Raw genomic sequence first — 26,560 nt, forward strand, 5'->3', positions numbered from 1 at the left:
TCTATTGGATAGCTTTTTTTGCTTAATTGTGGCCCGGTATGAATAGGTGGGTTAGGGAATTCGGCTCATAATCTGAGAGTCGCGGGTTCGAATCCCCGTTGCACCAAACATGCTCGCCCTTTTAGCCGTGGGGGCGTTATAATTTGACGATCAATCCCACTATTCATTGGTAAAAGAGTAGTCCAAGAGTTGGTGGTGGGTGGTGATGACTAGCTGCCTTCTCTCTAGTCTTAACTGCTAAATTAGGGACGGCTAGCACAGATAGCCCTCGAGTAGTTTTGTGCAAAATTTAAAAACAATGATTATTTTTGCTTAATTCCAAACAAATTATCTATCTGCATAAGCCCCTACTATCATGTCTGCGGACTTACAATGCACAGAAACCAGTAGTAGACAAAGCTCAAAACCTCTTGTGTAATTTTGTGCTCAAGTATAAACAAACTCTGTATGTAATGAAACTAATATTTTTATATTTTTTTTCGGAAAACACATCATTCGTTTTGTAGTTAATCATCTATGAAATAGTGTGTTCTACACTTTACTGTATGTGTCATTTAATATGAATATTATTTCTCTTCCTGTTGTAAATGTTTATAATCTAGACATGGAAACATGCGTACATAACGTTAGGGCAAGGGCGTCCGAGCAATAAGTTAAACTTCATTTTAAATTAAACCATGGTACTAGGACTAACGGGCTTAGGGATCCATTCTAATTTGTACACGTAAGTTTTGGTCGTGATCTTACGTCAGCTTCAGATATAATAAACTACGTCAACAACCTTTTGCACTTCATTATTGATGTTAAGTTGTTTAATTTTACTCGACGATTTAAAAAACAGCTACGAAACCAGTTTATGTATTGTACTGAAATTATTAAATTAACAAATATAAAGTTGTGGTTTTTGCCGTCGTTGACGATTTACAAATCGTATCTTTAGAAATTTCGTTGTTCGGTAAGACTGAGACTGAAATTACAACCTATCGGTTTCAAAATGAATTTCTTTCCTGTAGATATAAAAAGGTTCACTTCGTGTTTCTTGGTTTTTCTGCCTGTGCTTTTCATCTCCAGTTTCTCAGCTCAAGGATGGGGTAAGTTTTAAGAAGATTGGAGACTTTTCACTGTCGTATTTTGTTACTATTACTGGTAGCATGTAACACTAACAGGTATTAAATTAAGAAAAATACATAGTTTTGTTGGGCCTGGCTAGCATTTAATAAGGAAATGCTAAAGTAGAACTATAAAATCGAAAAAAAACACACACAATTGTTCCTGTACAGTGTATCACTGTAACTTAAAAGTATATTTATCATTAAACAAATGTTAACCATTTTATTTGCTGTATCACCTATTACTGCTACATGTTAAATACTAATCCTTTCGTGGGCATCATGAAAGCTCTCAGCAACTCTGAAACAAGAATAGTTATTCATAGTAAGGACTTGTTTAGGTCTAATTTTTAGATCACTAAAACAGTTTTGTATATTGTATACAAATTTTTACAACATATAAAACTGTTCTAAAATATCCACAATTTTGTGTGTTCTGGTATGAGTATGTTTAGAAATTCCTCCCCCCCCAAAAAAAAAAAGTTTTACTTTATGAACTAAGAAATAGGTATGTGTTATTATATTAACAAAACTAAGACATACTAGGTTTCTGTTTAATCTGGTTCTATAGAAATAGTGTGAAAAGCAATTTTTAGAATTAATAATAAAAAACTTTAGAATGTTTACTTTTGTCACTTGTTTTGAACAGGTAGTCATAAAGTGAAACTCAAAGATGTTGAAGTGTTAACACTTTACCAAGGGAAGATGACCACTGGTCGAAGATCTTCACCTGTACCTCAGTTGCAGTGTATTGGTGGATCAGCTGGTTGTTCAGCATTTGTTCCTAAGGTTGTGCAGTGTTATAACAAAGGCAGTAGTGAGAGCTCTATTCAAGTAAACTATATCCCTTTTCCTTAAAAATATCTAATTTAGCAGCTAATATTTTAAATATATTTTGTTCATGTAGTGGAGAATTTGTTTTTGCTTTTAATTTTTCACGTAAAGCTACTCAAGGGCTATCTGTGGTAGCCGTCTTTAATTTAGCAGTGTTAGACAAGAGGGAAGGTAGCTAGTCATCACCACCAACTCTTGGGCTACTCTTTTTACCAACGAATAGTGGGATTGACCATGACATTATAATGCCCCCATGGCTGAAAGGGTGAGCATGTTTAGCACAACAGTGATTCAAACCAGCCACCCTTGGATTACGCTATGAACACCTTAACCCACCTGGCCATGCTGGGCCATGTAGTAGAGAATGGTTATTAATTCTAGGAATTTGTCAATATATTTTTATTTTTCTTATTAATTTGTGGAAAGCAGTTATAGTAACTGATATCTTACATTATTAAATATTGTAATAAAACTAAAAGTTTTAAAGAGCAAACAGAATGTCACTTCATTTTGCGAGTGTTGACAGAACATTGTGTCTGATTCTTTGATGTCCTTTGCTATTAATGCCTGATGTTTTCAATTTACAGCTATAAAGTTTTTAAGTATAATATAAAATATGCTGTCACAAATCTATAAAATATTTATATTAGTCTTGTACCATTACATATATAAACTGTATATTTGAAGTTAGGCCTTCATAATTTAGTTTATGGGATGTCAAGCTCAGGGTAATAATGTGAGCATTGTCTTTCTAGACAAACTTACAGTTTGAAGTTAGGTTGTGGAATAGGACAGACACATTCTTGGGATGTTTACAGCTTCTCAATCATTCCTGAATATAGTATGTTTCTGAAATTAAGTTTCAAATCCAAGACTTTTGTATACCTTAGATTAAATTCTGTTCAGTAATGAAATGTATTATTACTAATATATATATATGTTTAAAATAAATGTTATTTTAATTTGACTTCGAAGCCTTAAAAGTTGCTTTTATAGCCCAAAGAAACTGTGTAAGAATTCAAATATTCTGTGTCACTATATTTATTATCTTAGTGTAATGCTTTTGCAAATACATAAATTGTTTCAGTGCGTTTTGTCTTGGTTTTTATCTCTTTCAGATAAATAGATAAAATGATTGGACAACACCATATTATGTGAATAAAAAAAAATATATAATTGTTTTCTTTAATTTTTATGAAAATCAATTGCAGTTCTGAAGTATGTTTTCACAAGAAGTAATAGTTAATTTTATTACTATGCTTCAGTGGGAATGCAAGGCAGACATGGATAGTTCTTATAGGTTTGGAGCAGTTGAGATAGTTTGTGAAGGATATGATTATCCCGAAGATCCGTATATTCTTGTAGGCTCTTGTGGAGTAAGTTTGTTGTTTTTTTTAATTCTACTTCATTACATAGTGTTAAAATACATTCAAAGGTAATGGAATAATGTTACAACCCTTCTTATACAATATTTTTGTTACTTTTCATACAAATTTTTGTCATTTTCTATAACATACATGACTGCAATATTTTTAACTGTAGTTTTGGTAGGTATTCTAAGTTAACACTGAAAATGTGTTTAGACTGAAATTATTTAATGTACAAGTTTTAAGAAGCTTATAATTTAAAATTCTTAGTACTTCAGAATAATTACAAAAAGTACAAATGTATCTCAGAACAGCTGGTGTGGATATTAACATTTTTATTGGTAAGCAGAGAACAATGTTTCCACCTTCCTAGGTCACATTCAGGTTAACAAAGATATCAAGAATTACAAAATGTATTTACTAATTACAATGACATTACTAATTCTTTCCTTAACTACAATTACAGCTTGAGTTTCTCAATTACAGTTACGTACTTATATTTATACAAGTTCAATTGTTCATTAAAGAACATTTTTTGCTCTTCAGATATCTATATATTGTGGCAGTATACTACTTTATTAAAGAAATAATGTTGTTAGGAAAATGATATAAAAATACACACACACGCAATACCTTAAGATTTTTTTCTTGTTATTGTCTGTCTGAGAATTAATTTGCAAATATTGCAAAATTGAAGACTTTTATTGTTTTGTCCAAGATGAATAATTCATCTAAACATCCTAATTTTTTGATATTCTAAAGAAAGTAAATTCAGACTAAACCTTTTGTCATCAGTGACAATATCAAAAGAAGGCAAAAGGTAGCACTTACCACCCATGAAATTTGTACGCTTCCCTTAAAATAGTAGCGAAAACATTCTACAACAAAATTAATTGTTCTTTCTCAGAATTTCATGTATCTTACATAGATTTTGTTCCATCTCCCATTAAAAGAGAAAAAAAAAAGTCTTCAATCTCCACATCCATCTGGCCATCACCCTTTTACCTATTCATTTTCAGGATCATGGTATTGGCATTGTATGTCATAAATATCAGTGAATTCAAGATACATCTGGTAGCCAGTTCATAATTCTTTGTACAGAGTAGTGCAGAGATGGGTTTCCCCCAACAACTGATTGTTTTTATTCTAAAAGGTATATGTTAAAACATCTGTTGCTTAATCAGCTACTTTTATATAGGAATAGGAAGTCGCTGTTCATTAAAGGTTTAATTACTTTATTGTGATGTACATACTTTTAGCACATGAGCAGAATTCTTTCCTTAACATTTTTATTATAAATGAGAGAAGGAAAACAAAATAATTTTTTAAATTTTCATCATGATATTTTTCTATTTTAATAAATAAACATTTTTATTCCTGTTTATTTTTATATCTATTAAGAACACCTATCAATAATTTTTTAGTTGTTATACAATCAATACAGATGCTTTTAATTATGCTTTGTTGATAATGTTGTATAAATCATCTATTATTGGTAAAAATATTCAAACAGTTACATATTTATTTTAACCACTACAGCTGGAATATTCTATTGACCTTTCTGAAGAGGGCTTTCTCAAGAAAGGCAAAGGAGAATATGACTATGGATGGTGGAACAGTCATAAAGGGTACTCTATTAGATAGGAAAACCTTATTGTTGACATTCTGTCACACGTTATTATGTAATGCTATGAATAATATGTAGTTATAACAGCAAACATTTTGTTTCTAGATGTGTTTTTGTTTTATGTTCTGTACATTTCTAGAAAGTAATAAAGTATCAACTGCTGTAAACTCGTGCAGTTCTTGATCTCTTTTCAGACTGACAGTTACTGTTCTTTGTTAGCAAATTCTACATTATTATGACCACAGTGTATTTGGGATACTATAGTTTATTTTATTACACAGAACATCACAATTTCTGAGTCTTGTGTATTTAAATCAACAGGATCCATTTTATTATTGTTATACATATCTTTAGTGTGCACTCAAACTGTATAAATTTTACTTAACATAGATTTACAAAAAGATGAATATCAAAGGTTTTTAAATTTTCGGGAGTATCTCTACTTTGAATTAAATAATCTCGTATATCCATACATTTAGAACATCTGTTAATGAGTACAACGGCTATTCCATCTATGTGTTTTGTTCTTGTTTTTTTTAGCCATTCCTACCAGCAAACCTATAATGAACTTCATCAGCGAGGAGGTTTAAATGATATTATTTTATTAATCATTATTGGCATAATTATTTATGCTATCTACAGAACTTGTATACAGACACAACAGTTTAGTTCAACCGATAATGATCATCCAGGTTACGATAGCCGATATCCAGGAGGTAACACAGGCCTTGGTGGAAGTTATTCTTCTAACCCACCACCACCAGGGTTCCGACCTGAATTCTATACAGATGCAAGTGAGTGTTTTTACAAATGGTAATTTTTCAGGATCGACAGCCTTGTTATTATGTTTTGTTTCTGAGCCAAAACCAATGAATGTATAACTTGCCTACTGACTTCTGTAACACACTTACTGTTATACATTTATTTTAATATATATCTTTGTTTAAGTTTAGTGTATGTAACTTACATTATTAAATGTGTACCACACAAGTCCTGCCTGTTCTCTAAATTTGTAGGAGGTTTTTCAGCATAAGAATCAACAACATATGTTTTATATTTTTGCCAAGTGAACTTTTGAGAATTTTGCCTAAAGATTATAAATTCACTTGCAAAAAGACAGTTGTACATAATATTGTTGAACAGCTACAGTCAATATGCTATAAGCCTCAGAAGCTAAAATTGCAATTAACACTTATTAATAAAAAAAAATTACAGATATTTGACCAGTTATGTTTATAGGCTTCAAACATTACAAACTTCAGTGAATTAACTTTGGACATTAGTATTTCTATGAATCCATCACATAACTTCTACAGAAAATACACGTGCATGAAGGACAGAGCTAGCTAGCATTCCTGTCAAGCGAAGTGTATCTGTGTGTCAACATAAAACAGTTTGTGCCTCATGGACCTGGACAGTTGATAAAGTGTTCAGTTCCAGACCAGATAGAAGACATAATATTGTTTGTGAGTTTGTAAACTTTGTGTATATAAATAATTATTTGCAATAACCATTATTATAAATTATGTTGTTCTTTGATATTAAAATATATTTGTGTTGAGAAAGAGGATTGTGTGCATAAATCTTGTTGACAAATATAAATTTAATACATAGACATTTAATTAACATCTAAATTCAAATTCAAATTTCTGGTTTTTTGAAATCATAATATGTGATGTAATAAATCATAGACTCGTCTGAGATAAATTATGATGCATAACGCTCCATTAAGTTTAAAAAGGCCACTGTAACTGAGAGTTTGCATTATGTTTTTCACTTAGTTATATCCATGTGGAAGGTTACATAAAAGCTGATTGTTGTTTGCTATTTATTATTTTGGTGTAGAAGTTGAAGGGCTTTCTATCAATTTGTTGTCAGGTTTCTTGAGAAAATGTTTTCAAAAGAACTTTTATATTTTACCAGTTTTAGGATTGAATGTAATAAAATGATAACTTTGATGTTCAGAACATCTCAGAAGAACTGATATATCCTTACTTCATACCACTGCCATAAAGATTTTTGCACATGTGCCAAGTCTTATTGAAAACTCTTACTCCTATGTATATTAATGTGTAGTGTCCTAATCTGTGTTAAATGGCATTAGACTAGAATTCTCCGCAGTCAGAAGGGAGGCACATTATTTGTGCACAGCAGATCCTCTGAGTACATTTTGTATTAACAAAGGCTCATTCTTTTCTCAACACTGCTAGTGATTTAGTAATCATTTTCAATATGAATTAGAGAATTTTTGTGCTTATTCTTTGACACTTTACCATTTGAAATTTTCATCTTCCTTGTCTTCCTTTTATTGATTTTGTGAAAGAAAATTAGAAAATTTTAAACTTTTCAGTTTAAACTTCATTTGAGTTATTTTACTTTTATTACTTATCTTAATTATATTTCAGAGTTTGTAATATGACTTCTTTAATAGGAATACTCTTCACTGTTAGTTATTCAGTATACTAGATTTAATATTTAATCAAAATATTTGCTATTATGGAAAAGCTAGACAATTAATTTACATACCTATGTTTTTCACACCTCCAAAGGTCCTAACACTCAAGACTGGAGTTATCATCCACAGTTTCATAGGCAACTGGCAGTACATTGAAAACCAATAGTGCTACCTTTGTTGTGCACCAGGCAATTGGTTCCATTATAATCTCAAATCTAGAACTTCTGACCCCCTGCTTCTGTTGCATCAACTACAGATGTCTCATTTTTTGTTAATTTGTACAGGTTACCCCACCTTCATCTTTTGTTACATTGTTTACAAGGATATATGTCATCCCTTCTCTTTTATTAGTGGTTTTTACTGAATCTCAGACTACCTTGCTGCATTTGCCTTCTCTATTTCTGTCTCTAACCCCCCCCCCCAACCAGATATTTATGTTCATGCTGATACTGTGTTGTCTCAACTTTGTAATGAACTCCAACTACTTTGTTTTCCAATACCTCAAGAATGTTGTTTTGTGATGTACAGTCAGTATTCTCTTTTTTCATTTTGCTTCAGTCCATTGAATCTGTTCTCTAAGCTTGCATACCTCTTTCTGATCCTCAATATTCTAGACTTCAGCTCATTCACTTATTCACTATCTATTCATCGTTCACCTTATTTTAGAGGCTTTACATTTTAACCAACCTGATAAATTCATTAGGAACAGTTGAACTTGTATATTCTTTACCTTGCCTTGATTTATTCTCTTGAAGTGTTCCAGTTAACTTGATTACTTTGTTTCTGAGATTTACTTGGTTGAGATGCTTTACTTTCTGGAGTTCACTTCCCTTAGTTTTATTTCAGAGACCTGGTTGTGGCACCCTTCCTTCCTGATAAGGTTTTCGGGGAATGCCTTATAGGCTTATATGTTGAAAAGTTTAGCTGAGGCAGCTTGTCAGCAGTCATCTCTTCTCACTTTTGTTTCTTAGTCTGGGGTGGGATGGTTCCAACAGTTTTCCCATGGTCACCCCTCTCCTGCTTCTCATCCTATTATTACTTTCCAATATCTTCTCACCTTCTGGAGAGATGACCATTATGGACCATTGAAGTGAGTTGTTTCTGCAACCACCTCTTTCACTTTGTGCACCTGTGGGCTCAATTTGCAGAAGGTGCTTTCTCTGTCTTTTCACACCACACTTTTGTTTCTATCCCCTTCAGATCCCTTGCATCTTCAACAACTAAAGGAGTATCTTCTTTCCAGGTTATGAATAGCATGGAGTAAGCCTTTGGCCCTACCCCAAGGTTTTACTCTTTTCTTCTTTTTGCTTTTCTTCTTACCCCATCCAAATAAGTATCCTCAGCTGTGACCTCTCTTTTCATTTCAATGTCATTTAGTTTGGGTTGGCTGGTAAAACTCTCCAAGCATACATTGATTCTCGTCAAGTATCTGATTCACTTGAAAATCTTTTTATAGTTCATTTACAGTTCAGGCTCAATCTTCCTTTTTGCACCTTCAAGATATGGACCTAATGCTTACAGAAAAGCTCATTTCTCTTTCTATGTGTAAGTGACTCTGACTCTTCTAAAATTTCTTGTTCCTATCAACATCTACAGTGGACTCATAGTTTAATCACTGGGGTAAGTGTAAAAATTACCATTTTCCTTTGTCTTTCTCCATCCCTTTCTTCACCTTTTGCTGTTGTGGTGACTCAGTCAAACCCACACATCCTTGGGCATCTTTCTTCTTCCATCTTGATTTCTGTTCACAGATACCTCCATCTGGATGTGTTGCAATTCTGAACACCTGCAGACTTTCCAGGCCTTGGTCTCCAACAGAGCAGTCTCTTTGTATTGATGTCCTTAATACACTGCTTGCCATCATCATATATCATGTCTGTCATCTTGGTATTATCCATTCAGACAGCTGCTCTGTCATTTTGTACATCAAGAAAGAAGGACCTTTGCTTTCTGACTCTAGACTTTTGTTTTTGCACCCACAGTCACCACATTTAGTTGTTGGCTTGTTATATCCCAAGAGCTTTGACTTTGATGGCAGATACATTTGTGACATAAATATGATGTAGATAGAGAAATTGAATATTTCACCTGTCTAGAATAAATTTTTGGACTTCAAAAGTTAGTTCACTAATTTGTTCTCCATCTGTTAAAGTTAAAGTATTTTTTGTTTACTCACTCAGGTTGTGAACAAAATACAAGAAGATCTGCTGGTGGAGGTTTTTGGACAGGAGCTCTCACTGGTGGCCTACTGGGTTATATGTTTGGAAACAGAAAGTAAGTTAATCTACATGCTCTGTGACATCTTAATTATATTTTTAGGTTCATTGTTTAATTCCATGGGATTATTGTCTTGCTGAAAGCTCAATCTCTGCCTTGTATTATGTTCTTGAAGAAGTATAATAAGGAAACAGAGTTGGCCTGTACTTATCTACACTAAGGGGTGCCATCAATTTTATATAGGTCACCAACACCATTAGCTGAGATGTAGCCCTAATTTTTACAGAGCCCCCACCATACTTTTATATACACTTTGCACATTGACTATGATATAGATATCCTCTGTGCTACTGACTGAACTGTAACTGATTATTGCCTAAACAATTAAAACTTGTATTCATCTGTAAAAGCACATCTTCAAGTTTAGGTATTTCACTGTTTGTACTCCAATCCCCTTTTTAACCTCACAGCAACAGTTTTCAAGCAGCTACTTGCCCATTAAAGCCACATAACACAAATATGTGTTTTACTTCTTTCAAAATAACATTCACATCTCTTATTTTATTACAAATTACAACTCTTACAGTAAAGAAGGTAATTTTGTTTTGGTGTGATCATTCCCAAGTACACAAGTTTTAAATGTAAAGAAGGTTTCAGTATTTAAATCAACATTCTTCACTATAAAAGCTGTAACTTGTAATAAAGTAATAGGTAATCAGCAAGAGAACTCAGAATGAAACTGTTCATTTCTCTTTTTACATCACAGTGTCATCTGTCTCGTAAGGAATATAACATCACTTTTGAATAATTTTGTCTTTCTGCTTAGAAATTATTACTAACAGCACCAATTTCAGTGGCATACATACAACTTCTACCGTAACAAGGATTTTTGTCTCTATGATTTGCCTGAATTATCTTTGGCTCATACATATTTTATTGTGGAAAATATATTTAAAATATTTACAATGATTCTTAATAATTTTACAAACTATTTTAAACACAGTTTCATAAAATCCATTTCAAATGCATATAAGCTTGAAAATTATCACTCATTGATAGGGTTAGTGAGACATTGTTCTTCTTTGAGTGCACTTAAGCAGCTGAATATAGTTACTTTGGTTGCTTTTATATTGTAATAAACTTATGTATCATTTTAATATTTTGTAAGATTAATGATTTAATTTACACTCCATTATACAAAAGTGTTATTATGCCATTGTTACAAAAGAAAAAAGTTATGAGAGAATTTAAGTAATTCAGAATGTAACATTGAGAAAGTGCTACTTTTTTAAATTGTCCATGTTTTCTTTAAGTCGAGGTTGGGCAGCATCAGATTATACACATAGAGAAAGGCCATCTTGGGGCTCTAGTGGTGGTGGTGGATGGTTCAGTGGAGGAAGTGGATCTGGGTTTTCTAGCTCCAGTAGTACCCGTACAGCATCAGGTAACACAAAATATTTTACTGTTCTTAATTTACCAAGTATTGAGAAGAATTATGTTTGTTTAAAAAAATTAGAATTATGTACATTTTTTAGTTTAAGAAATTGACCTGCTAATTCTGTGGATTGTAATGTTTAATGTGCTGCAAGCCACATTCAAAATTGAAAACTAGCTAACATGGCTAGGTTATAAGCTATTTTTCTGGTGGGTATGCAAATCCACCCAAGAAAGTGATCAAACAACTCTAGTGTGCATCATCATAGCTGTTGGTTTGGTACGAAGTACAATTTCTTTTTTTGTATTAATAAGTTACTGTTTTCTTTTAAGTGGCATCTTCATTTAAAACATGTTGCCTACCAGTCATGTGTTGAGGATGGGATCCCTGTTCTAATTAATATTTGCATCTGTAAACAGTTAAATCTTTATTATTTGTCTATTAAATAAAGTGACATATTTCTTTAATACAAGAAAAGAAAAGGTAACTGGATAATGTTCATACACAAAAGAATCATATTTTAACAATTTTTATGGAAGAATTTTCTTTCAATTAAGTAAATTTGAGATAGAGAAATTTGCTTAGTGTGATTTTTTTGTCATTTATTAGGTTTTGGAGGAACAAGAAGAAGGTAATATTAATATCCACTTGCATACCTTTGGAGGTATCATTTTTCTCAGTAAGAAAAGTCACTGTTCATGAAAATAATATCAAGCAAAATATTCTTTAATATTTTGGGCAAAGCATTTCATTGCAAAGAAAGCTTACCATGCTAGTTTTCTAGATGATACATTTTATGAAGTAAGGTATGAAACTAAAACAGATATCTGGACTATTTATTTTCATTTGATTGGTTTGATTCTCATAATCCTCTGTTGTAAGCAGAATCTAATTAGTGTATATAAAAATATATATTTCAAAAGTTTTTTAAGGTTTATTCTAAATAGGTTAATTATAATTATCCAATAAAGTTAAATATGTAATACAAGTTTGACATCAATGGTAATGCTTGTTTTCAAATAGCTTTTTAATTATAGTATTGTAAATGTATGGTTAATTTTAACCAATATTGAATTTACTTATTGTGGTGTAATATCTTCAAAATTAGTCTGCTAGTTTGCTGTAGTAGTTAGTGTAATGCTTGAGGTTTTCTGTATGAGCTAAATTCATATTCACTATGTAGCATTGTACTAACATTTGAAGAAATGGTTTTATTTGCTTGAAAGCTTCACTCAGAAAGACCCATAGCAATTGAATAATGATATTCAAAGCCACATAGAATCAACCTTAAAATGTTTTGGTGTTTTCTAATCATAGCAATTAAGTTCAATTTGCTTTTCCTTTTGTCTTGTTTTTGTAATATATCAATGTGTAGAAGTCATTTAAATAGTTTACTGTGTAATTTGAGAGAAATAAATTCTGATTTCAGTACATGAGTATCTGTTTCATCTTTTACACTAGTCCAAAACTGTAAGATGATTCTTATTCATCCTGCATTTATAATGGGTACTTAGATTTTTCTTGTTGGATCCAAGACAACCAACAATAAATTCTTACCCAATATTTTGGTGATGGAATTCAAATCACAATAAAAATGCATTTATTGACACAAAATCCAATTTTATTCCATACAAATATTAAAGATCAAATGTTTGTATTTTCTTTATCTACTTCATCAACAACTCCTTTTTAAGTTGTATTTTGATTCATTCAGTGGAACTGTGCTAGTTTTTTATTTTGGATTGAATTTTGTTATGTTTACTTGAGAATTTAAAGGCTACAAAAGAAATATTAAGCATTTAAGTTTATATTTAGATATATTTTAAACCTTCTTTCCTACAATTACATTTCCATAATTAAAATTAACTTCTGTTGAATATAACATGATTTTAATTTACAAATTAATCCAAATTGTTAAAGTTTCATGTACTCACTAGAACTAGCAAATTTAGGAAGTTTTATTATTCTTCTAATTAGTGCTAAAATCCTTTAGAAGTATTCATTTATTTTTTGTTTGAAGTTGAGTACAAAGCAGCACAATGGGCTATCTGTGCTCTGCTCACCGTGGATGTTGAAACCTGGTTTCTAGCAGTATAAGTTCGCAGACATACTACTGTGTGACTGTGAGGGTTTTAAAAGCAGAACTTAGTTCACTTATTTATTTATAAATATGCTGTCCATAATTCATATATGTGGTAAATATTCATGCTGCATTTACTTATCTGAGAAAGTTGTCCTTCATCTAATTATATAGCAAATAGTGCTTAAGCTAGGTTTGTGTATTTCAGCTGATCTGCAATCTCTTGGTCCATCCACTTAATAACACTGTCATTACCTAAATGGTTTATCATTTAATAACATTACCGTTGCTTGAATGGTTCATCATCTTTGCTGTTGCAATGACTTTCATAGTTGCACAATGTTCACAAAGCTACAATTTCCATGAGAGGAAGAGAGAAATAGTTTTATAGTTTTCTCAAGATTGGCAAAGTTCTTATACATTATTTTTCCAGGTACTAATTGTAGAACTCTTCACTAGTACTTATCCATTGGCTTGTATGCCATCTCTTTGACACCATCAACAATTTATTTCTTTGTTAAACACTTACAAATGATAAGCTTTTCACTTCTGTATTTTAAAATCTATTTCTTCATCTAACAGCTGAATTGGCTTCATCTGTATGTACAACTGGTGAACTGAATTTTTTTTTTTTTGTACCTCTTTGTATTTGCGCAAGTGGAAAAAAGAATAGAAGATTTCAGATCTCTGGATTAATCAAAAGCAAAGCTTTTGGAAATTCATCACTCACAGCAAAAATAGAAAGGCATAATTCAGTAAGACGACTTTTGCATATTCTCTGAAAAGCTCTTTGTGCTCCAAGACCATACAAAATACACATTGTAGATATCAAGTGAAGTCAGTACTCTCCCTTCCTTCTGCCCATATTTCTTTCCACCATAAATTTGCAGAGAATGTATGTTTGCTACTTTTCCATTTTGGTATACAGAAGATGAAACAGAATCTTTGGTTTGGAAATGCACGAAAGATGGTATAATTATGGGAGCTAAGGCCTTCATTAAGTCCAGTTACACCAAAGTGTAACATTTTATAAATTATTACAAATGCAATGATATCCTTCTCTAATTTTCATAAAAGATTAGGCTTTCTGTGCTATCAGGAAGTTAAAAATTATTCTTTCATTACAATGTGTTAGTATTCAATGCACAAAAGGTTCCAGTTTTAGTCATTTTGATAATACATATTTAAGAAATGTGCATTAGCATCAATACTTTCTTGGAGTGATATACAGTCTCCTGTTCTGGCTACAATGAGCTTGAAAAAAAGAAATCAGTAGTAAATATGTCTACATTAAGGTCTGGGTTTGTAAGTCCTTTTGCAGATATATTATAAATTTGGTGATAAATGCACATACCAACATAATATAATTGTGGTGGCCCATTCTTCTACAGTTCTTAATTGACTGTTCACAACAGCTGTTAAGGTCATGCATGATCAACATTTTCAGCTTTGTCAATGCATGGATCCTCCAAATAAAAAAATTAAATAAATCGGTGAAAAACAGTATAAGTAAACGACCACATCTTGAAAATTCTGAGCAGCAGTCTTCAACATCTGCAATGCCTGTACCTCATTTTCTTATACTACTTTATCTTTCAGACAAACCTTTAGGGCAAATGTCTTCCTATTTTATTCAGAAGAGACTAGAGAGCCAGCAAGGCTCTCCAAAGTCAGTCAAAAAGCTTCACTCTGGTGACATACTGGTGGAAACATCCTCATCTAAACACAGTGAACTCCTCTTACATTCAAAGATGATTGGAGATATACCTATTAAGGTTATGCCTCATACTATTTTGAATTTGTCACGAGGAGTTATTGTTGAGAGAAATTTGTAGAACATCTCCAATTTGAAGATTCTTGCTGATTTCTCCACCCAAGGAGTTTCTGCAGTGAGGCATATTTCCACTCACAAAGATGCAATTATGATGCTGACCTCATTTTAACATTTACATCACCGCATCCACCTGCCACCATCAAGGCAGATTATCTTAATTGCAAGGTATGACCATACATTCCAAACCCTCTCAGATGTTTCCAGTGTCAGCGGTTATTTCATTCGAAGACATTATGTTTTGGTTCCTTGACATGTAGTTGTTGCACTGGCAAGGACCACGATGCTTATGATTGTGAAACAGACCCTCATTGCATCAATTGCAATGGCTCTCACCTATCTTACTTTCGTTCTTGCCCTCAATGGTTGAAACAAAAAGAGGTACAGCATTTGAAGATCATTCAAAACATTATTTACCCTGAGGCTTAATAGTTGTTGTCCACCACTTAATCTTGGACGTATGCTGCTGCACTTTGTTCCACTACTACAGTAAGAGTGCAGATGGATCTCTTTGTGTCTCCAAAAGAGTCATTCTCAAACCATATGAAAAGTCTTTTGACCTCCATGGTTGAAAAAATTGATGAATCAACATCAACACCCATCTCTGGCTCTAACATTCATTCCAGCAAACCCCAAGATCCAGGTATGGGCATTTCTTCTTGTACATCTTCTTCTTCTTCCACCCCAAGATGCAAAACGGTCATTTGTTCATGTTCTCAGTTGCTGGAATCCTCTTCCAACAACAAAGACCTGCCCAATCGACTCAGGGCAGGATCCATGGAGGTCTACAGACCTCCCTTAAATAAAGAAAAAAAATGTGGTTATAAACAGAATGGCTCTCCACTCAATTTGCCTACACATAAATAAAAATGGTCACCTTTATACAATGGAAATGTCAAGGTTTACATTCTAATCTGGATGACATCAAAGCAGTGATTGCTTCCTATCATCCTGTATGTTTTTCCTTACAAGAAATATTTATAAACTTTCTGATACAGTTACCTTTCAGCAGTTTCCTTTCTTCAGAAATGACAGGTTGTGTGATGGATGGAGGCGTGGCACTGGTGGTTGACCAGCATGTGCCCACCCTGTCTTTGCCACTCGATACACCCTTGGAGGCTGTAGCCATCCATGTTTCCTTGGTTTGTACCATCACTGTTTATTCTCTCTACCTGTCACCTGGAGAGACCTGTGATCAATCAGACCTTGATACTCTCATTGAGCTCTCCCTTTTTAATCCTGGGGGACTTTAATGAACATAATCCCCTCTGGGGAAGTGCTGATATTGATGGGAGGGGTTGCTTTGTAGAGCTTATGCTTTCTGATCACAACCTTTCTCTTTTCAACACTGGTTCTTATACTTATTTTCATGCACCTAGTTAGTCCTTTACTGCTATTGATCTCAATTTGCTCACCTTCATTATTCTCCCACAAACAGGCTCTATGTCGATGACTTTCACACCTCATCAGTTGTCAAACATGAGGTATATTGAGCAGCAGTTACAGACTTTTCTCAATTGTTTACTGAAGTGGACCACAGCAAACAGTTTTAACTTCTCTCTCTCTAAAACCATTTGCATGCACTTTTGCTGCCAACTGGGTATTCTCCCTGATCCTGAACTCTGCATCAGTGAAGTAGTGCTACCTGTGGTCCCTACGACAAAGTTCTTGGAGCTTATCTTTGACCGTAAGCTGACCTTTATACCACACATCAAGCAGCTACGAATCAAATGTGCAAGAGCACTGAACATCCTTTGTGTCCTCTCTTCCACCACTTGGGGAGCTGATCGATGTTCTACACTAAAGATATATCATGCTCTTATTTGATCAAAACTAGACTATGGGTAACTGGTCTATGGCTCTGCCAGGGCCTCAGCCTTGAAGATGCTGAACCCCATTCATCATCAGATACTTCAGCTCTGCACTTCACCAGTTCAGAGCTTATACATAGAGTCTCATGAACCATTTGCAACTGTCTTTACTGTATGCTTTAAAACTTCAATCCTTACCACAGCATCACACCTGGGGTTGTGTTTTCCTTCCTTGGTGGGCTATCCTTTTTCAGAACAGATGATCTGCCATTGCTCCTTTTGGCCTTTATATCCATCCAGGGACAGTTTGATGAATTGGATCTGGCCTTGGATAACAATGAGATATCCACTGGTCAGCTCATTCTTCCATTCCTATTACAGATGGTTCAAAATCAGGTGACTCTGTTGGCTCTACCAGCGTTTGTTGTCGTTCAGTGGTTGTGTGCAGAATTTTCTCTACAGCTTCTGTATTCACTGCTGAACTGTACCCTATTCCTCTTGCCTTGGATCACATAGTTGACTTGGAGTGAGTAACATGAAAACAAGCTTTTCCAAATAAAACCCTCTATTGGACTTTGAACGTCTTGCTTCTGTAAGGATTGGAAAGAGGAAGTTGTCCTAATTAGACTTTGCATTGGTCACAGTTTTTTAACTCATTGTTTTCTTTTATCTGGGACTGATGCACCAATGTGTGTCTGTGTAACACTCAGGTCACAACGAGCCACATTTTACTGTCTTTCCGTCGTTACGATTTTCAATGACGGCATCCTTTTAAACATGTTTTGTATCAATGTTTATTCGTAACGCCAGACAGTGTTATTGGCGATGGTGACAATGTTCACCTTGGAAATGTTTTTCGTTTTCATAAAATCCATTAATCTTTCTAATGCTATTTAAGTTTTTTTTTAATTTATACATTAGACCTTTTTAATGTGATTCTCTTTTAAGAATCAAAGTACATCTGGTTCGATTTGAAATTAGAAAAATGGCCTTAACATCAAATAACTCAAAATTAGAATTGGAATGAGTAGTTCAAACAGCAGAGTTAGACATCCTGGCGAGTTATAATAACTAAAATTTTGCTACAAGTCTCTTAAAACTTGTATTACTTTACTTTCTAAAAAATGGCCATAACATCAAATAAAGTCAAAACCACGACTGGTAAGGCCAACTTCAGGTGACTAACTCTAATGTTTGATCTTACCCGTTGGTCATCCTGGCGAGTTATGATAATTACAGTTATGTTACAAAAAGTCCTTTACAACTTATATTACTGTAGTTTCTCTCTTACTGCAGTAAACTAGATATAAAAATTGGATTTAACATTATTTATGTTTTTAATTCAAAAATTAAACTTTGTTTTATTTTACCTTAATTTCTTTTTATGAATTTTAATAATTTTACTTTAACTTTTCACAGGATGCTTGGTGCAGATAGCCTAGTTGCTTTGCACCATGAAACACCAATCCAACCAACCATTCTTTCTACTAAGTAAATAAATTAAATGAAAACTAATGAATGAAATTAATTTTGTTTACACAAATGGATTTTTATTTGTGACATTTTGATCGTTTAAAACCTCAAATTATGAATATTATAATATATGCATATAAAATCATACAATGTTTATGTATATTTAACGGATCAAATTTTATTAGTTACTCGTTTATATACTTAAATGTCAATTACAAGAGAGTTTATTTGTTTTGTTTCTTGAATCTGGAGCAAATCTAGATAAGAGCTATCGGTGCTAGACACCCCAAATTTAGCAGTGAAAGACTAGAAGGAAGGCAGCTAGTCATCACCACTCATTGCCAACTCTTGAGCTACTCTTTTACCAACAAATAGTGGGATTGACCACCACATTATAACACCCCCATAACTGAAAGGTCAAGCATGTTTGGTGTGATGGGGATTTGAACCTGCAGCCCTCAGGTTGTGATTCGAGTGCTCCAACCACTAGCCCTGCCAAGTCTTACATGAGAGACATTACAAATATTGCTTGTGGACTGAAAGTGATATTTATTATCTGTATTCTATACAGTACTATTTTTTTAACTGCAATTTTTGCTTAATGAACATAAATTACATAAATTCTAAATGAACTAATATTTAAATATGTCATTTTTGAAATACAAGCTGATGAATTAAACAAATTATATTGACTATATAGATGAACATGTACATATTTGTTATATAATAATGTATAAATTACACCAAAGTTGTATTTCATTGTTTCCAATTCTGACATCCATGCTTTTACATATTCTGGTCCATTACAAATTTTTAAAAGAACAGTTATTTTTAAGCACCATTCTGAAAGACTTTGCAAATAAATAATTTTCATCCTGAATGATAAATTTTGGAAAATTATTCTTTAATTTGTATTCTGCATGAAGTGACTTAGATTCATCAGCTGATTTATATGATTTATGTAAAGGTTTTGTGTTTATTACTGATGTTTTTTGAGGCATAACACTGATGATTGATCAGGACTTTCTTCATTGTCATCTTTGTATGTCTGATGTATAATTAAAGTTTTTATCTCTTCATCAGTCACAGAATTAGATACTGTTGAAGTCTCCAAGTTACTTTCATACAATTCCTTCCTCACATCTTTTTCTGCTGTGTTTACAAGTTCATCAATCACAGAACCAGATATAGATGAAATTTTCAAAACATTTCCATGAAACTGCTTCCTTACATTTGTTACTGCTGTGTTTACCAGTTCATCAGTCACAGTACCAGCCATAGGTGAAGTTTTCAAAACATCTTCATGAAACTCCTTCCTTACATCTGGTACTGCTGTGTTTACTAATTCATCAGTCACAGAACCAGATATGGATGAAGTTTTCAAAACACCTTCATGAAACTCCTTCCTTACATCTGGTACTGCTGTGTTTACTAATTCATCAGTCACAGAACCAGATATGGATGAAGTTTCCAAAACATTTTTATGAAACTGCTTCCTTGCATCTGTTACTGCTGTATTTACTAGTTCATCTGTCACAGTACCAGCCATAGGTGAAGTTTTCAAAACATCTTCATGAAACTCCTTCCTTACATCTGGTACTGCTGTGTTTACTAATTCATCAGTCACAGAACCAGATATGGATGAAGTTTTCAAAACATTTTTAAGAAACTCCTTCCTTACATCTGGTGCTGCTGTGTTTACTAATTCATCAGTCACAGTACCAGATATGGATGAAGTTTTCAAAACATTTTTATGAAACTCCTTCCTTACATCTGGTACTGCTGTGTTTACTAATTCATCAGTCACAGAACCAGATATGGATGAAGTTTTCAAAACATTTTTATGAAACTCCTTCCTTGCATCTGGTACTGCTGTGTTTACTAGTTCATCTGTCACAGAACCAGCTATAGGTGAAGTTTTCAAAACATCTTCATGAAACTCCTTCCTTACATCTGGTACTGCTGTGTTTACTAATTCATCAGTCACAGAACCAGATATGGATGAAGTTTTCAAAACATCTTCATGAAACTCCTTCCTTGCATCCATTACTGCTGTGTTTACTAGTTCATCTGTCACAGTACCAGCCATAGGTGAAGTTTTCAAAACATCTTCATGAAACTCCTTCCTTGCATTTGTTACTGCTGTATTTACTAGTTCATCAGTCACAGAACCAGCCATAGGTGAAGTTTTCAAAACATCTTCATGAAACTCCTTCCTTGCATCTGTTACTGCTGTGTTTACTAATTCATCTGTCACAGAACCAGATATGGATGAAGTTTTCAAAACATCTTCATGAAACTCCTTCCTTACATCTGTTACTGCTGTGCTTAGTAATTCATTAGCAACAAAACCAGTCACTGCTGAAACCTCAAGGACATCTTGACATGATTTTTTCATTGCATTTGTTAATGTCGTTTTTATAAGTGCATCAGTTATATATCCAGTTATGGATGAAGTTTCCAAGCTATTTTCATACAACTTTTTCCTTACATCCATTGTGGCTGTGTCTACTAGTTCATCAGTCACAAGACCAATCACTGGCAAGGTCTCATGAAAATTTTTATTTGTATCAGTTACGACTGTGTCTATTATATCACTAATAATTTCAGTAAATAAATCAGAACCAAATGAAGATTTTAACATCTTTGTTTGCTCATAGATGGACACAAGTTCTTCAAAATTATCTTCTTCCTCAGAATCGTATTTTAATAAATCCTCCGATTCTTCAAAAAATGAAATCTCTTCTGAAGAGCTGCTTTTAACAGTAGATTTTAATAGATCATCATAATATCCTGGTATGGGCTCACCTGGTCGTTCATAAATATCAGTAAGGGATTCTTCAGCAAGAGTAACATCCAAAGAAGTTGGTTCTATTATAGACAGATCTTCTAGTTCCTAGAAAATAGTCAGTGCAAAAATTAAGAACAGTTTAGTGAAAATGGCATTTACTATGAATTATTATGTAAAAATGTTTTTCAATATTTAGTTAATAATATATGTAATGAGGTAGAACTGCTATCTTTTATATTTTATGAAACCTCTCCCATAGAAATTAATCTTTTATCACATTGTGCTCTATTGACCAAGTAAATATTACACTGTAGCTGTAGTTTGTTATTAAGCACAAAGCTACACAAAGAGCTATTTGTGTTCTACCCATCACAGGTTTCAAAACCTTGTTTATAGAGATGTGAGTATGCAGCCATACCACTGAGTCACTGGGGGGTTGTGTATCTTTTTCTTGTAGCAAAGTCACACTATGCTATCTGTTGTGTCCACCGAAGGGAATTGGACCCCTGATTTCAGCGTTATAAATCCATAGACTTACCACAGTCCCAGTGGGGAATAATTGGGGACTACACTGCAATTATCATAACATTTTGTAAGTTCTCTGCAACAGAATAGAGCAAAGACTCCATCATCCGACACAAAATTCAGGGCAGTACATTAGAAATTTCAACACTAAAATGCCTAAAGTCTTGATGAATCAATATAATATAGGTCTTGCATTAACTGTATTTATTATGAAATTTATTTAATAGAAAAGGTAAAACTTAATGTAGAAAAGTTTTTATACAATGCATGCAGGAAGAAAAGATGCAAACATCCAAGGGGCCATTAAAATTAAAACAAAAATAAAGTGTACTGAATCTACCACTGTTTTAACTTTAAAAGGATGAGTCCCTATAAAATATATATGTTTTTACCCTAATATCCAGTGAATAATAAAGTTCTGAGAAAGACAATCATAAGCAGTACTTTTTACAGTCCAAGTCTCACTCCCTCTCCTTCTGTCAACTTAATATGAAAATATGTGCAGATTGCTGTTATGGGCATCAGACCAATTTCTCAAAAAAATATCAGTCACTTACAAACAAAGAGACTCGACTTTAACATTGAACCCAGTCACATATTACCATAGTATTTGCTTTGTGTATTTTATTTGACAAAAGACATCATATATGCAAACGAATGTGGTATTTACACATGCTCATAGCATAAGGATAACATGTAAGTCATCGCTAATGCTAAAAACTCACCAATAGTGGCACTGAATATTCATATTTTCGGTGGCATCGTATATACTACAACGTATTATATTCATATTCTCTTTTTTTGTAATATGTTTCAACATCCACCATCAGACTGCATAACTATAGGAAATATGTTAGTCTAATGGCACTCGCAGGTTGTTAGACGTCTTAAATTCACATCATCAATGTGACAGGGTAAAGTAGTAGTTTGAAGTACACAAACAACTAATATTTAAGTGACAGCATAATGTATTCCGTGGTTTTGTATGTTTTCAAATCACATTCATGCTTTGTGCTCTGTTGTGTTATTTTGGGGTTTTTTTCAGGTTCGAAATAACATTGAGATTTCATGCATGTATTTCTTAACCAGTCTCTTCCTTAATAACAACATGATGACTAAACAAAGGTGTTTTACAGTTGTCAAGTTATCATGTTTATGACCCAAAGACTGAAATTCATGGTAGGGCAAATAAAAAAAGCACTTTCTGATATTCTTTATATGCTAAGAACTTTGATGCTAAGAACCACTGATTATATTGCTTTCCACGAAATAAGGATCGTGAGAAACTGAAGTGATGTATATTGTGTTCCTTCGCTTACAGATACTTATTACCCTTACCAATTATACAAAATAAAGTTCACTGAAAATCTTTTTTTTAAGTCTCGGATAGAATTATAGCCTCAATACTGATGAGAAATTTCCCCAAAGTTTCACTTAATTTATCGTTATAATGTCATTGTTTCATTGGTAAGTTCTTTCAAATCAACTGTTGAAAATAATTCAAAGTGTAGACTACACACGGATAACAAATTAATTTAAATAACGTGGCAACTCGTATGTCACGTTTACAGCCATCTTAACCGTACACACTTGCGTAAAAATAAATGTACTTGTAGTTCATGTCTGAGGTCCGTCATAGCCAGTGGGTTAAGGTACTCTAGTCGTAATCACAGGGGTTCGAATCCATGCCACACCAAACATGCTCGCCCTTTTATACATGGGGACGTTATAATGTGTCGTCAATCCCACTGTTCCTCTACTCTCACACTGCTAAACTAGGTACGGCTAGTGCAGATGGCCCTCGTGTAGCTTTGCACGAAATTCAAAAACAAACTTCGTGGTTGATTGATTACGTTATTTTAAAAAATGCAGCCATTCGCTGATAATAGTTGAAACAAAAATACTCTGAATGATTCATTGTATTGACTAGAAACAACTTAATTCTTATGCCTCAATGCCCGTTGTATTTATAATATTTTCCTCGAATTTACTAGAAAATCTGACATTAAAATTATTAGAACTTTCTAGGCCTGCATTATTAAACTTTTAGATAATATCACGCACCCTTTGGCTAACGTATAAATTACGACATTAAAAATATATAGCTTATAAAGTTACTTACTCGTTGTACTTGAAATATTGTATCTTCTACAACAAATTCGACCTCTTGCCATACAATCTGCAATGACTAAACACAATAAACCAGTTACACAAAAATATACCACAAAATTTAGCAACATATTTATTCATGTAGAAAAAATAATGTCTATCAGTGAATAACTCTTCATGTTCTTAACACTAAAATTATAATAATTTATCCTTACTCTTTGATATGAAATAAAAGTATCATCGCAAAATCTAAGACTGGCTTAGCTTTAATCAAATACATATGAAAAAGATATAAATTTCTACTTCAGTAGAAAGATGTTGTCCGTCTTAAAAATAGGCGTAATAAGTAAAATTTGCATTTCAGATGAAAATTATTATTTGCTTTAAATTTTGGTAATACTGCATTGTTTAGTTAATAACCTCAAAGTAAAACGTAAAAGGTTATACAAAGTATCTTTAAATAAATAAAGAGTTGTTTTTACATATCATATACATTTTGAGTCGAGTTTAATGAAATAAAAATTGTTCCAAGTTCACTCACAGTTACAGCTTTCCGTATAACATGATCAACTGTTTCGTTAGCTATTAACCGCATCTCCTACCCAAATATAAAATGGAAAAAATATTCATGATTAAAGTTAAGGATTACAAACCATTTTGCATAATACTGAAGGAAATTTCAAAATCAATGATATATTTTGAATGAGATAATAATGTTATTAAAAGTTTTTATCTTGAGAAAAATTTTTGGGAAATTATGGCAGTAATAATAAACATAATTAACTTTCAATACTTTATTCATGACATATTATTTTTTTTATAAAATTAAACTTTTAGTTCTGCATAATTTCGCATGAAACCTCTGAGCACCGCTTGGATAAAACAATGTATTGTCATGTACAACACAGTCATCTAATGCTGGATCACCATACGTGGAACATTATACCAACGAAATATTAATGCTTAGTTAGTACAGTGGTACCTCGGTTCTCGAACTTAATCCGTTCCAGAAGGCTGTTCGAAAACCGAGTCAATTTTTTCCCATAAGAAATACTGTAAATTAACTTAGTCCGTTACAGACCTCCAAAAATTACGCATTATGAAGTATTTTAAGTAAAAATATTGCTTATTTATACCTGTATAATAATACTTACATGCATAAAGTCAACCACAAAAAATATAAACACAATAAAAAACAATAAATGAAAATTTAACTTCAATTTACCTGTGCTGAGGATAGCTGATGGCGTAAGTGAAAGGTGGTGAGGAACGTGGAGAGTAGGAGGGTTATTATTGATTGGAAGGGGTGTCACCTTCCATAAAAACGTCAGGTAACTCTCCTTCTGGTGTTCTTTCTCTCTTCTGTCTCTTTGCACCGCTACAACCTGCTTGAGACTAACTGGACCTATTTCTCACTAAAAACTTGTCTAATGAGGTTTGTTTCTGTCTGCATTTTAAAATGTTTCTGAAGTAAGACATTGCATTGTCATTGAAAAAGTTTATGCTGAGGTTTGCTACAGCTTTGTCATGGTGAAATTTTTCCACAAAACTTTGTAACTTTCCAAATTTTCCACACATTTCCTTGATTAGTGAACTAGGAACATCCTCCCTTCCCTCCTCCTCATCTGAAGACACTTCCTAAGTTGCCTTCTGTTGCTGCTCCTTCTGAAGATGTTGGAGTTCTTCCGTGGTGAGCTCAGTGTTGTGGTCTTCCACCAACTTCTCATCATCATCACCACTTACATTCAAGCCCATACACTTGCTTAGTAAGACAATATCCTCGACAACAGGCTCAGCCTCAAAGGCTTCAAAGTCTCTATCTGCTATTGAGTCTGGCCACAATTTCTTCCAGGCTGAGTTCATGGTCCTCAAAGACACTTCCCTCCAGGCTTTGTCTATGATCCTCAAGCAATGGGGGATATTAAAGTGATTTTTATAGAACTCTCTGAGGGTTAACTCTGTCTCAGAGGTCGCTTCAAAGCACCTTTGAAACAGTGCTTTGGTGTAGAGTTTCTTAAAGTTCGATATGACCTGCTGGTCCATGGGCTAAATGAAAGGAGTCGTGTTAGGGGGCAAGAGCTTCACTGTAATGAAACTGTACTCCTCCACCAACCCGTCCTCCAAGCCTGGTGGGTGAGCAGGTGCATTGTCCATTACAAGAAGGGCCTTGAGTGGCAACTGTTTTTCCGTGAGGTAATTTTTTACACTTGGGGCAAACACTTCATGAACCCACTCCATAAAAAATTGCCTGGTTACCCATGCTTTACTATTAGCCCTCCACATGGCATTTAGTTTACTTTTCAGGACATTATTTTTCTTAAAAACCCTCGAGTTTTCAGAATGGTACACAAGCAAAGGCTTAAGTTTTAAGTCCTCACTTGCATTACCACATAACATTCGAGTTAGCCTGTCCTTCATTGGCTTGTGTCCTAGCAGTGACTTCTCCTTGGTGATGTAGGTCCTCTTTGGCATTTTCTTCCAAAAGAGGCCTGTCTCATCACAGTTGAACACTTGTTGGGGAATAAAACCCTCATCTTCTACATATTCCTTACATTTCCTAACAAATTTATCAGCAGCGTCTTTGTTAGAACTGGCACCCTCCCCATGTCTCACCACACTTCTCTTCCTAAGTTTTTCAAACCACCCCTACTAGCCTTAAAGGCATCACTTGTATCAGCACTCGTTCAAGGGGTGTTTTTCAGGAGGTCAGCATGCAACTGCTTTGCTTTCTCACAAATAATGGTCTCAGAAATGCTATCACCAGCTAACTGTTTTTCGTTTACCCAAATCAACAACAGTTTCCATTGTTTGTAATCTTTGTTTCATAAGCACTATCACTCCTTTTGCAACATCAGCTCCTTTGATGACCTCTTTATTTTTCAATATGGTGCAGACT

The 26,560-nt window shown here is 33.6% G+C and overlaps 2 protein-coding genes across 3 annotated transcripts; one reads left to right on the top strand and one right to left on the bottom strand.

The window, feature by feature from the left end:
* Positions 1-585: 585 nt before the first annotated feature.
* LOC143249338 (store-operated calcium entry-associated regulatory factor-like) lies at positions 586-12,475 on the top strand. 2 transcript variants are annotated; one of them, XM_076499004.1, is made up of 9 exons: positions 586-724; positions 1,014-1,091; positions 1,759-1,943; positions 3,209-3,319; positions 4,850-4,938; positions 5,478-5,731; positions 9,573-9,666; positions 10,923-11,053; positions 11,654-12,475. In XM_076499004.1, the coding sequence occupies exons 3-9, from the start codon at positions 1,815-1,817 to the stop codon at positions 11,677-11,679; spliced, it is 834 nt and encodes a 277-aa protein (XP_076355119.1). In that variant the 5' UTR covers positions 586-724; positions 1,014-1,091; positions 1,759-1,814; the 3' UTR covers positions 11,680-12,475. The 2 variants fall into 2 exon arrangements, with proteins under 2 accessions (XP_076355119.1, XP_076355118.1); XM_076499003.1 differs by lacking the exon at positions 586-724 and having other exon boundaries at positions 736-1,091.
* Positions 12,476-18,618: 6,143 nt separating this feature from the next.
* Positions 18,619-24,259, bottom strand: LOC143248144 (uncharacterized). Its single transcript, XM_076496576.1, has 3 exons — positions 24,206-24,259; positions 23,678-23,743; positions 18,619-21,135 (listed from the first exon to the last, which is right to left on the bottom strand). Exons 1-3 carry the CDS (start codon positions 24,257-24,259, stop codon positions 19,219-19,221), a joined length of 2,037 nt encoding a protein of 678 aa, XP_076352691.1. The 3' UTR covers positions 18,619-19,218.
* Positions 24,260-26,560: the final 2,301 nt, after the last annotated feature.

The sequence above is a fragment of the Tachypleus tridentatus genome, chromosome 4 (assembly GCF_004210375.1).
Source record: "Tachypleus tridentatus isolate NWPU-2018 chromosome 4, ASM421037v1, whole genome shotgun sequence".
Classification (NCBI taxonomy): Eukaryota; Metazoa; Arthropoda; class Merostomata; order Xiphosura; family Limulidae; genus Tachypleus; species Tachypleus tridentatus.